The sequence below is a fragment of the Teleopsis dalmanni genome, unplaced genomic scaffold, assembly GCF_002237135.1.
Source record: "Teleopsis dalmanni isolate 2A unplaced genomic scaffold, ASM223713v2 unscaffolded_contig_0531, whole genome shotgun sequence".
NCBI lineage: Eukaryota > Metazoa > Arthropoda > Insecta > Diptera > Diopsidae > Teleopsis > Teleopsis dalmanni.
Genome location: NW_024031913.1, coordinates 1 through 13,125, shown reverse-complemented (window position 1 = coordinate 13,125; position 13,125 = coordinate 1). Strand labels below are relative to the sequence as shown.

General features: G+C 29.0%; 1 protein-coding gene across 1 annotated transcript; it reads right to left on the bottom strand.

Annotated features, from left to right (window-relative positions):
* Window positions 1–4: 4 nt before the first annotated feature.
* Window positions 5–8,620, bottom strand: LOC119663523 (aminopeptidase N-like; the record flags this gene model as incomplete). Its single annotated transcript, XM_038073134.1, has 5 exons — window positions 7,662–8,620; window positions 859–1,697; window positions 636–791; window positions 288–581; window positions 5–225 (listed from the first exon to the last, which is right to left on the bottom strand). Coding segments are annotated over exons 2-5 (1,423 nt in total), but the record flags the coding sequence as incomplete, so codon positions are not given.
* Between the last annotated feature and the right edge of the window lie 4,505 nt (window positions 8,621–13,125).

Genomic DNA, 13,125 nt, shown 5'->3' with positions numbered 1-13,125 from the left:
TTAACTACAAATTGATCAAGCGTTTTCCATTCAGGTTCGATTGCATCTACAGTTAAATATTCCATATAACTGGCGAAACCTTCGTTTAACCAAATATCGGACCACCATCGAGGAGTGACTAAGTTCCCAAACCATTGATGTGCTAATTCGTGCCCAATCACAGCAGCAATGCGTTGTTTATTGGTTGTTGCTGATATTCCTTCTTCAAAAAGCATTGTTGTTTCTCTGTAAAAAAAATATGTGTACATATATAGTAATATATCTAGATTTACTCAAATCTAATTTACCTATAGGTTATTAAGCCCCAATTTTCCATTGCACCTGCTTGAAAATCTGGCAATGCTATCATATCCATTTTTGGAAGCGGAAAATCAATATCAAAAAACTGTTCCAAAAACTTTAATATTTTCGGTCCAACCTTCAGAGCATAACGGGCTGAGTTTATTGCATTCGTACGCGCCCATACAGAAAAATTTCCATCCGAAAGAACGCTAAAGTCTGTTATAGCATAGGCAACCAAATATGTGGACATTGGTAGTGACTCAGCAAAGTGATCCCAAACATAATTAGGCAAACTCTCGCTAAATAATAGGCATTTTCAATATTTTTTTAATCAATGTACTTTAATTACTTACTGTGGTTTTGTAACTACAATAGGCATATTTGAAATAGTTGACATTGTTACAGGTCTGGCAATATTTAGAGTGAAGTTCGCTTTGAGTGCCGGTTCATCAAAACAAGGGAAAGCTCTTCTTGCATCAGTGGCCTGGAATTGTGTAGATGCTAACCATCTTTAAAGAATTAAAATCAAAGAAAAAATTGTAAACGTAACCTATCTAAATGCATATTTTACTATACCTGGTTTGGTTCCCAACTTTATAGGAACTGCGATAAAAGCCTTGTAGGTAGTCTTTGAGAAGCCCATTAAACTTAATATTGATTTCATATTCGGTGTCTCGTTTTAGTTTGTCATATAATTCAATAACGAAAAACTGTTTAGCCTCGATTAGATATTGTTTTCTTATACGCAACTGAGCTTCCGGTGCAGGTGATTGGATGTCTTTTATCTTAGCACGTCGCACCTCAACTCCACTCTTTGAAATATTTAATTCTGCTGCGTGCATAGTTATGTTGTAGCAATCAGCGGTTTCAACTAGGAAACTAATTTTCACTTCACCTTCGAAAGTAAAATTTTCATTATGCAGATAAGGCGTTAATGAGATATTGTAGCGAAGCGGCTTAATAGAACGTGGAAGGCGTACGTCTTTTTCGTAATGAGGTGTCTCATCCAAAGTATCGATGCTGTTATTTTGGCCAGATTTCGAAGGGTGCGTTAGGCGCACTGGTGAACACACAATATTTTCATCTGATAAAGAGCTTAGTTCGTTACAAGTAGCGAAGTTGTAGATAATGAAGCTGACAGCAACTAATGAACATATAAAAAACGCACCTAGCAGAACTACTGTGTTGAGTGAAAGTGTTAATCGCCGCTTGTGTGTTCTACTGCCCGCAATTTGACCAGTACCTGCTGGTGCTGTTGTAGTAGCTATAGCATTCCTATGATTATCCATCGTAAGATTCTCACAAATGTGAGAGTCCTTAAGTACCATATTCTCAAATTTATTTTAAAAGATCTATTTCAATATTGTACGTATTGTGCGCATATTTCCAGTTTTTTTAAATATTTATTTAAATATCTGAAAACATCAAAAATAATAGTATAATCGTACAATTATTATTTTGTTTTTTAAGAAATTATTTTTATTTAATAGATTATAATCAGTTATTTAAGTAAAATAACTATAACAGACTTCTTAGTTTAATGCCCTTCGTCATAAAAAATGGCAGACTATTTAACTGTTTTTTTGTTTTGTTTGGTTTCGTTATTTCTCATTTTAATATAGATTTTTTAATTTCAACAGATCTGATTGAATAATGATTTCAAATTACAAGGCAGTGGCGTATCGAAGAGGGATTAGAGATAGATCATTTCTTTAACAGTATCATCGCTAGATATTCCAGATATTTTATAACATGAAATATAATTTTTAATGAAGTTTAAGTGGAAGTGGCCATGTGGTAACAAACATGTATATAGTTTGATTTTATAAATACTTAACATAAACGTTGTGAAACTTTAATATTTTTTTTTTTTTTTGAACAGTCAACTTCTTTAATATATACTTAGCATTCTTTTTGGTTTTAATGAATATAATATCATTTTCTAATTGTAACGTTACTATTATCAATTGGTCTATTACTAAATTGAGAAGTATGACTTTTGTATCGAAGAAATCGACATGATGTGAAGATAAATACTCAGAAGCACAATTTAAGGAAGTCGAATTTTAACGAAGCCCATAGAATACTAACAGCAACGATTATAATCAACCTATTCAATTATAAGTTCAAAAAAATATTCCGATCCTGTTAACCGAATACTGAATTTAAGATATAAAATTATCTTTTAAAGCGTTAATAGAGACGGAATACACTGCTGAGAGTAGAAATTTGCTAGCTACCTATAAGTGCTAACTACTTATTTATACACAATAAAAGAATATAAATACCATATAATTATAAAATAATTTTATGCAATTTATTCATGCATATAAATTTGTCTCACTTATCATCAAAGCGGTCAGAGAATTGGATTTCAAGCATAATTTACATGCCATCAACGATATACTAAAGTTCTGCATATATTCTTGTTTGTTCAGAAACATAAAGATGCTATATATAGAACTCTTTCAACATTTTTATACAAATGATAAAAATATTTTTCAACTTATAATCCCATTATTATGAAATTCAAAACTTCATTGAAAGTATTATTTAATTGCTTAGTTCTCAGCCTTGATAATTCAGAATCAATTAACATTTATTAGGAGCACCAAGATAAAAACCATAAAAACAGACTATAAATGAATTGTTCCGCATCTCTTTACTCGCGTGACATGGTTGCATCATTAAACCATCAAAAAATCACAAGATTTTTCGTGCAATGTTTATTCAAGGATGTCACTAAAAGGGATCTCGGCTTTTTCTATTGGCACACATCTCAAATGTGATGAAATCTAATACATGAAGTCCAGTGCAAGTAATGGACACGAATGTTTCATTGAATACATGGCCAGCACACATATGTACAAGTGTATAAAACAATTTTCCTAAACATATAAAGTATGTAGATATCATAAACATTTTATTACTATGAGACCGCACCGCAATATTTCTGTTGGTATTGCGAAATGTAATCCGAAACGTGTGCCATCCGCTTTAATGCAATTTCAGCAAATTGCATTAAATTTAATTCTGATGTCCCATGAGTGGCGAACGAGCAAGTGCGAGGAAGCAACTGAGTCGCTACAATGTGACAGTGTTAAAGTAATTACTTGCGAATACATCACTAAGCAACTCTTTAAACACACGCTTCTTAAAGAGATTTGAATTATTCTTATATGTCCTTTAAGTTCCTAACAATAATGCAAACATAACGATGAGCAGAGTATGGGGTATGTACAAATGGTGCTAATAGTGATATACTTCCGTTTAAAATGTAATCCAATACCAATCAGGCAATTTTTTTGCTACTTCAATGCGAACGAATGCAAAGAGGGTTATTATCAATGAATTGATATTAAATCTCAGTTTCTTCGATTTTATTGCCCTAATGGGCAATGGGGATGAAGTTTGTGCTACCCTACTTCACGTGTTAATACCTTTTTAAGTTTATACCAAACAAAATACTTTAATAACCATAAACCGCAATTTAATAACATAATGTGAATTAGGTTTCATTTGATAGTTTGGGAAAGTTATTATCTACTTGAGATATTGAGTATCAATTTTGTTCATTTTTATAAATTCTATAGTCGTCTTCCTGTGCCATGCATCCGGAAAATGCATCCGGTTTCTCTGATCGCACGTAATATGCATTGACAATTAATTCATGTTTTTATTATTACTACAGGAGTCCACTAATAATATATATCTTAGAGTATATCTTAGTGTTGGAATAAAGCTTAACATATAAAGGTTCTATTTGGTAAAAAAATCTATTTCATTTACTAAAGTAATTAAGTTAAATATTAAAAATTTTAAATAAAACGCTAACTAACTGCTCTAAAAATATGGAATACAAAACTACGAGAAGAAAACGTAGTAAAAACAAAACAAGAGACTATACATCTGTAATGATAATAATAAATTTTTAATTAATTCTTAAAAAAACAAAATCGGCTTATAAATTTAATTGAAGTAACAAAATAAACTCCTTCAATTAATTCAAACATGCAGTCAGTACTCAACTTAGCAATCGGTGTACACATATAGGTATAAACAAAAGCCAAACTGCTAGGTAACTACATTAAATAAACACAACAAAATACATTTGAAAAATACCAGCTAATAGTATTAAAAAACTGGAACAATATTATGTATCATAAGTGCCAGTTAACATTATTAAAAAACAGAAAAATAATTTCAGAAATAATGTCTGCCTAAAATCTCTATACTATATAAACATTTTCAATGCTAAAAATGAAAACCTATTCTTTATCATTACGGATATTTGTAGTTACGGAACTCGTTACTCGAAAAATTTTTAAGTATTATAAAATTAAAAAAGCATGAGAATACATAAAAGTTTACTAAATACTAATATATCAATACCTCTATGGTTTACTATATTTCAAAGCATATACATACTATTAATAGGAGTCTTAAATTAGTTAATTTCAGTAATTTCTTGATTCTTGTAAGACGTCAACATTTTAAAGTCTAAATGGACATTATTGTACTAGAACTATAAGTATACTATCGCCCAGAAGAATACACTATGCGTATTTTGGCAGTAAATAGCATCTTCACACCAAACATTATAATTATCTAATTATTGCGATTATTTAAGATTTTAATTTATGCAAAAATACGAAAATAAAATTAGTGAATATAAACAAAATTTTAAGTTATGAACATTTCTTATTTTTAAATGTAATTAAAAATACATATATTACAGTCAAAGAACAATAGAGCGAGTGAAATACTGTTTACTTCTGATTTAGTTCTTATTTTGGGAATCTGGAAATGCACAGCGAATGAAGCTAATTTAAAAACAAACAAAATACTGCTTATTTACAAATCCATATTTTATTTTGGAAAAATAAAAAAATAAATATATTTACACACTTTTAATTTGAACTCTTTGATGTTCTTAAACAAGAACACTAAAACATTAGATCTACACCATTTAGCTATAGATCAGTTCAATATATTTTATATTAAGAATTCATTAATTTTTAATTTGACTTTGCCATGGTAAATCTGCTTCACATGAACAGTTGTGTTTTAAAACAATTATTTATTATTCGCTTATATACTCTTATTAGCATTAAAACTATCTATACGAAGATTTTCTACAGATATTTCAAATAATTGTGCTTCGATTTTTTAGTGCTTTTAGCTGGCATTTTAGTTGTTTCTTGTTTTTTTTTCTTTTCTGCTTTTACTGCTCAGAGCTAACACTTTGTCTTTTGATTATCTTAAAGCATACATTATAGCTAAGTGAAGTACTGACTGCACGTTTGAGTGAAATGAAGGCGGTTACTTCGTATTTAAAACGAATTTAATTTAGTAGGGAAATTTATATCTAGTATAGCATTTTGAATGTAAGACTTATTACGTTTTTTAAAAGAAATTAAGTAATTTGGAACTTTTCAGCACGATATTGAGAGAAATTATACACAGATAGCACCCATATCTTATTACTTAAATGAATTGTTTATTCATGTGAAGACCTATTGCTTGGAGTTATGGCAAAATTATTTGTGCTGGAAATTATGGGAAAATGCGAGTATTTATAAATATGTTAAAAACTTATATATTTACTATACTTATTTGAGATAATATTATTGTCTTATAACTGGTAATGGTGAACGTGATAAAGATTTGTGAAGGGTGGTTGATGCTTAATGCTAAAATATTGTAAACTCAACTATGAGACGTCTAGCTCGTTATGCTGAAGCAAAATGTTTTGCGGATTAAATTTTTTAAGAATATCACAGTGTATTAAACATTTAGAAAGTGTCATCCGCGATGATGATCCAAACAAATATTATTAACCATAATGGTTATAGTTAAAATCTTGAAGAGATAAGGTACATTGTATACTATTTTAAATTTTATGCTATTATGTGTTTAGCATTGATGAACAACGGAAAATAACAAATATATAGATTTGTGTGAATACTGAAATTATTAAACTCCTATTTTTTACATACAATATATAAAATAATAATCAGTATAAAAATAGCGTCATATCTTTCAATTGAACCTGGCATTTGCTGTTAATTAAGGTATGTGAGTACTCTCACCCATAACATTAGGTCAATAGTGCACATAAAAATTGAAATTAGAGTCAAAACGTAGATTGCAAATGCTCTAACTAGTTCGAACCTATGAAAGCAAGATTTAACCAAAATACTGAAATTATATTCGGTTTTGTTTATCTGACCAAAAATCGGACGATCGAATAATTAAGTCATGAAAATTGTTTGAGCTACGATTTATATATTATCATTCTATATTATTAGTAATCACTCGTCATGAACACAAATACATATAATTTGCTCAAAGTAATTGATACGTTTAGCATATGTAGAAATTCTTCTGATATAGACATAATTTGAGAATAAAGAATTGTACACATTGTATGGCAGGCAGGGAAGCAGGCGAGCAGCGTGTTTACTGTGTTTATTCGCATGCATGTGATAATTGAATTTTGGTGAGCGTTGGACAAGACCGTCTAAGCGGTATTAGTGCTAGGGGCCACAGCAGAGCACATGGAGATGAGCAAATACTAAGTACAAAGCAACTTACTTACCCACATCTCATTTTGAACATTGAACGCACCATGAATGAGGGCAGTCATTTATGCGTTCTATAAGCTTAGGAAGAAAAAATATTCGCACTTCGATTTAATTTTTTTAATTGAGAATAATTATTTGTTTGAACATTCACCAGATGGTACTTGAAATGCGATGGACTCTTCGACTGGAAAACAGCAGTTTCAAGTGTAGTAATATAATATACAATATTATACATTTATAAATTAAGCAATTAATAAAACATTTATAAAATTAATTACCTTTAGAAATAAAAAAATGGGGGATTAATGGGGTCGAGGCAGAATATGGGATTGCAATAGAGATGAAATTTATAATAATTAAATACATATATTGCGATTGAGGCCAGAATTAACACTCCCATATCCACTTAAATTAAATATTTTATTACGATAAGTACTAACTCATGTTAATGAGTACAATTAAGGGTTTGATTCAATTTTTTCATAAATGAGCCCCAAATTAAGCAGAATATATTGAAGTAGTAACCATACATATTCATAACGTCTTGTTTATCAATAATTGCTTAGTAGTCCATTTATCACAGAGTCTACTTCTCTATAGAGAAATAGATCTATTATTCTGGAAAGAGTATTGCACCGATACTTCTGTTCACCTTTATAAAGTCTTAATTACGTTGTTATAAAATATATATTTTCTTTTAATTTATTTAAGAAAAATGCAAAATAAAATAAAATATAAATTTTTTTATCAAGAGAACTTCGAAATCAAAGTGATCAAAATAAAAACACAAACCTTAATTTCAACTGAAAGCGCGTCAAAATGCCACCGGTAAATATGTTCTTAAGCAATACTAGTTTCTACTATATTGCTATTGTACTATATTATATTAAATTTTAATAAAATTATATTTTAATAAAATTTATGTTAAATATTTATACACTTCTTGAACCTTTCGTCGGTTAAAAAATACAAAATAAAGCCCTATTTGCACACTACAAAATATCGGAAACCGTTACACTTAAAACAGTTATTACAGTTACAAAAGCAAATAAATACTTAAGGCACCAATAACATATAATTTTTATTTATTTTTTAGTTAACATTAGCAGTTCATAAACAACGCAATTGCGAAAATTATTTATTAAATGTTTAAAATATTCTATAGAAATTGTTTAATTCCTTTGTATTTATATTTGTCTTTATCGTAATGTTTTTAAAAATAATTTTAAATATAAAAATTTCAGTTCAAATTTATTCGAAACAACAACAGCGCACAACGGAGCGTCCAAACACAACCAAACCGCACAGTAGATGAAATCAAACTGGAATTTCGTTGATGAACGTCAAAAAAATGTAGTCTCCTTTTCATTTAGTAGTAGAATATTGTAGTAGTGCGTTGCGCCTATTTTGCTTACAAACGGCTTTATCTGCTTCTTTTCTTGCTTCTTTTGCTTCTTTTCTTGCCCAATTCAAAATATACAGTCCTTACATCAGTCCTTCTTATCGGTTTATAATAATAAACATAATTGCTACTGCACATTGCAGTAGCATTTATTCCCAAATATATGTTAATAGTCGTGCTCTTCTTTAACATATGCACATCAAAAGTTTGTTTATTTCTTATCTGACGTAGGTGTTTGAATAATGAAAACACACCAATTATGACGTAAAGATTTGCCGAATTGCAATTTGCATAGCGTGTTAACGACCTCTTCGCAATTGAGTATGGAATAAATGCGTGGGTGGAACAAGTCATAATTATTGTATAAGTCATAATATAAACAATAAATTACAAAAAGCTATCTTAATAATTATTTATATATTAAGATATTATAAATCATATACGAGTGTAATATTATGTTATATGCATTCATTTAACAATATACATTAATTGTATATAATTTATTTTTATTTCTTGAAGTGTATGTATGAAATATTCTCAAACATTTACTAAATATATTTCATATTTTATATTTAACGTTTGTCCATTGTTGTATAAAATATCTGAGTATAGCCAAGCAAAATTTGATAGACGAACCCGGCTCTCAGATCTGGAGATCTGTAGTTAACTGCTTGAACTAAGGCGTAATCTGCTTACCAGCACGGTTTTAATGCTGACGGTTCACTGCATAATAGGAAGGCATATTATGAAACTGGGTCTAAGCCATAATGACTTTTGTCAAGATTATGGCTCTACGGTTATTGGAACAATTATAAAATTTATTAACATTTCGAAGTATTTAAATGGTAAAAAAATAATAATTGTAACTGATATTATTGTAATTTTGTGATTATTTATATATAAGGGTAAAGAAAATTATGTAAAAACCTTTATAAAAAATATTATAAATATATTGTATTCCAAAAAATTATTAATAATAATTTTAATAAATAAAACTCTTTTAATAAAAAAAAAAAAAGAATTGTCATATGTTATTATATTCTATTATTAATTATTATTATTTATTATTATTATTATTATTTATTATTATTATTATTATTATTATTATTTATTATTATTATTATTTATTGATTTAAAAATTCATACAGCACTTACCAAAAATTTTGAAATCTTACTTAAAATCTAAATTGACAATAACATATTTGTGTGGTGCATTTTATTAACATTATTACTCATATAAATTCATAAATAATTAATCTCCTGTAACTTAAAACACTTTTCATAAATTTGCACAGGTTATAAATAGTGCTGCCGTTTAACAAGACTTTAGCTTCTTCTTCGGACAGAAGTGTTTTATCAAAAAAATCCATCTGTGTTCTCTGAAAATTGGACATACACCAATAATATGACATATATTTTCTATTTTATGATGATTACACAAAGAACAATCACGGTCAGATTAAATTCTGTGCCGTTCAGTCTTTTTAAACTGAACCGCTTCTATATATAATCTACAATAAATTATATTAGTTTATACAATATTAGTATTATATTACTTTATACAATATTACAATATTAGTTTATATTAAATAGCTGTAGATATGATAAATTGATATATATGTAAAATACTGATAACAGTCAAATCTTGGACTTTGTGTGGATTTACTTTCTACTTTTTAGATTTTTACTTTTTAGCTACTGAAACTATTAATTTTATATATGTTTGTGAAGATACCAAACATTCTCGGGAATTCCATAGCAAATCTGCCATTATTAAAAAGAAGATAAAGAAGACTTATCTTAACATTATCCTTAATATTATATATGATATCTTTCCTGTAATCATTAGAATACTTCTTCATACACAATGGGAACCTGTTCAGTTGGAAGACGTGTTTCATATCAAGTAGTAAACCACAATATAGATGAAATGTTTGCAGATTTGGATTTACCAAGAGCTAAAGCCAATAAAATCAGAGTAGTCTGTCAATATCACAAAAGACAAGAATAGAAAGAGTAGATTAAAAAGGGTAAATTGACACTTGCACGAAGATTTAAAATTTTAGATATGACAGATATCGATCGCTACGAAAAAGAGGTAAATAAACAATTTTAAAATTTTTTTATAATTTATATATTGATTTGATATATTGACTTTATTACCCACTAAATTTGGGTGAAATTGCTAACATATGTGCAGATTGAATCTTGCAAAATCAGTTGACCATTATTCCGAATCGCAGGAATAATATTCTATTCTATATTCTAATTATGACTCTCCATTAACTAAAAAATATCACAAAAAATTTTATGATTGTAGTGATAAGAAACGAATGATATATATGTTAAAGGATGCATTTGAGGACTTGTCTTAAGATCATCGATGTATTCTAGCCGGAATGCCAGATTCACATAACTTTTCATTTCTATTGGAATGGATACAAAGACGTTATGGCAAAGCTTATTTTCCAGAGGACCGCAGGAACTCATAGCGTAATACATTACAACTATTTAATGCTCTGGACAAAGCTCCAATTACCGTCATTTTGTCAACTGTAAATGATATTGGTATGCAATCGTTTGTATCCTATGATTGTCGACTCTATTTGTTGAGAAAGGTGATTATACACTCTGATGTGGGTTTCGAATATATAAATATAATTTATGTAAGCTATATAATACAATTCAATACAATATAATATTACACAACATATTTCAAAACAATATAATATAACAATACAATACAATAATAACAATACAATGTAGTAGTATACAATATATTATGTTGAAGCTATTTTGAGCTCGTGCACTTAAGCACTTATACTCTTTTTTAACTCGAGGTATTTTCAAAACCCCTCTTTACACCTTGACTAGATTATTGTTTATCACTTCATCAGACTAAGCAATAATTGACCTCAGATCTGCATACCTCCCCATAGAGCCTGTAACCATTTTGCGATTTGATAACGCGGTGTTGGTAAGTCTGTCAGTTTTTGCAAATAATTTCAGGGCTCTATCCTTTATGTATTTTGGGATCAATCTTGAGGTCCCTGAGGATGTCATTCGTCCTAATGTATCATGGAACTTTGAAAAGTTTTCTCAGAGCTTGGCTTTGTGCAATTTCTAGCTGGTGAACAGCAGTGTTTGAAGTGACGGACGAATATATATATAACGTATTACATTACAGTATATTACAATAAAATATTTCTGATCACTTTAATTCTCTATAAAATTTAGACCAAACAAATTAAGCACCCGCTTGTTCTGATATGCCATGCGCCCATTTTTGTGCGCAAATGGACAAAGGATACATACTTTGCTTATATGCCACCAAAATTGAAAAATCATCATCTTAATTATTTTAATATAATGATTGTAAGAGTGATAAGGAAAGATATCGAATTATAAATTTGGTTTATAAAAATTTTTGATAATTCTATAGTTACAATATTAAATGTAAAAAAAAATTAACCAGGACTTAATAATCAGTTTTAAAAAAGTAAAATCAATTTAATATAACATTTTGCATTATTTTATTTGTTATTGGTGTATAAAAGCACTCTAATCAGGAATTTTTTATAATTTACTTGTGAATTGCATATCAATAAATAAATTTCCAACACACACAAATACTTCTACACCCAAGATAATTAAGTCAAAACAAAAAAATTGAAGAGTTTTTTGCATAGTAGTGACCTTAGTAGTGGCCCATAGAGATAGGCCACCTAAAGGGAAGTATCGTGAAAGCTGTGGTTAAAATTCAATGTTATGGGGGTCGTCGAATAACTTTATTATTCACTTACTTACATGTAACGGAAGTTGCATTTTCCAACCGAGTGCTGTGATCAAGAATCAGCAGCGGTATTAAATAAGCCTGGCTTTTTCCCAACTTGGAAACTATATCCAAACTATAACTTGAATAGGTGCTTGCGGAATTTCAATGGGAGTGTTTATCGGCGCTTTATACTGATGCATATTGTAAGAGCACCTTGATGTTAAGTCTTATACGGCATTTACACTGGCTGAAAATGGCTCATTTTTGTCTAAAATCGAAAAGGAGAAGTGAATGGCTAATTCTTGCATACAAAATTTCAAGCGCGAATGCATTCCATTTCAATATATTCTGTATGAATGTGTCCCAACGACGTTCGGATGCGTTCCAAATATGTTTCAAATACAAAGGAATGCATTGAACATACCCTAAATAAAAGCTCTTCATAGTATTTTGACAGTTTAAGAAAGCTGTTTTTGACATATTTACAAAAAAAGGTAAACAAATATTTGGTGGTTGCATTTTCTTGAAAACGATGCACCTCTTATTAAAACTTCTACTTCCCAAAAAGTATTTAATTGAAGTTAAAAATATGTTTTCAATATATATTTAACGTTTGAAAGTATATTTAACTTTCATGCAAAATTTTTTGGCATAGGCCAAAACTGAAATCAACAGGCAAGTTGAAAAATCAGCTATTTGAAATGAGAACGAATGGAATACAACTAATGTAAACACTTTCAAATGGCTTATTTTGAGCCAATGTAATGTACACGCCATATTAACGGCAGATATTTACATTAAAAAACTATGGATTGTGTATCTATAATAAACTGTTTTCTTATGATAGATATACACTTAGCAGAAAAACTCTGCGTACAGAAAGTAAATTTTATTTTAACTTATAAAAAATTAATAAATAAATAGATTTTTTAAATTAATTTTTTTTTTATTTGTACTTTAATTCGTTACCTTCATTTTAAGCTAAAACTTATTTTGTCTCTCGCGTTCTTCAGCATTTCTTTGGAGGTTATATTGTATTCACTTACCAAACGCTCCAGTAAATACTACAAATTTTCTAT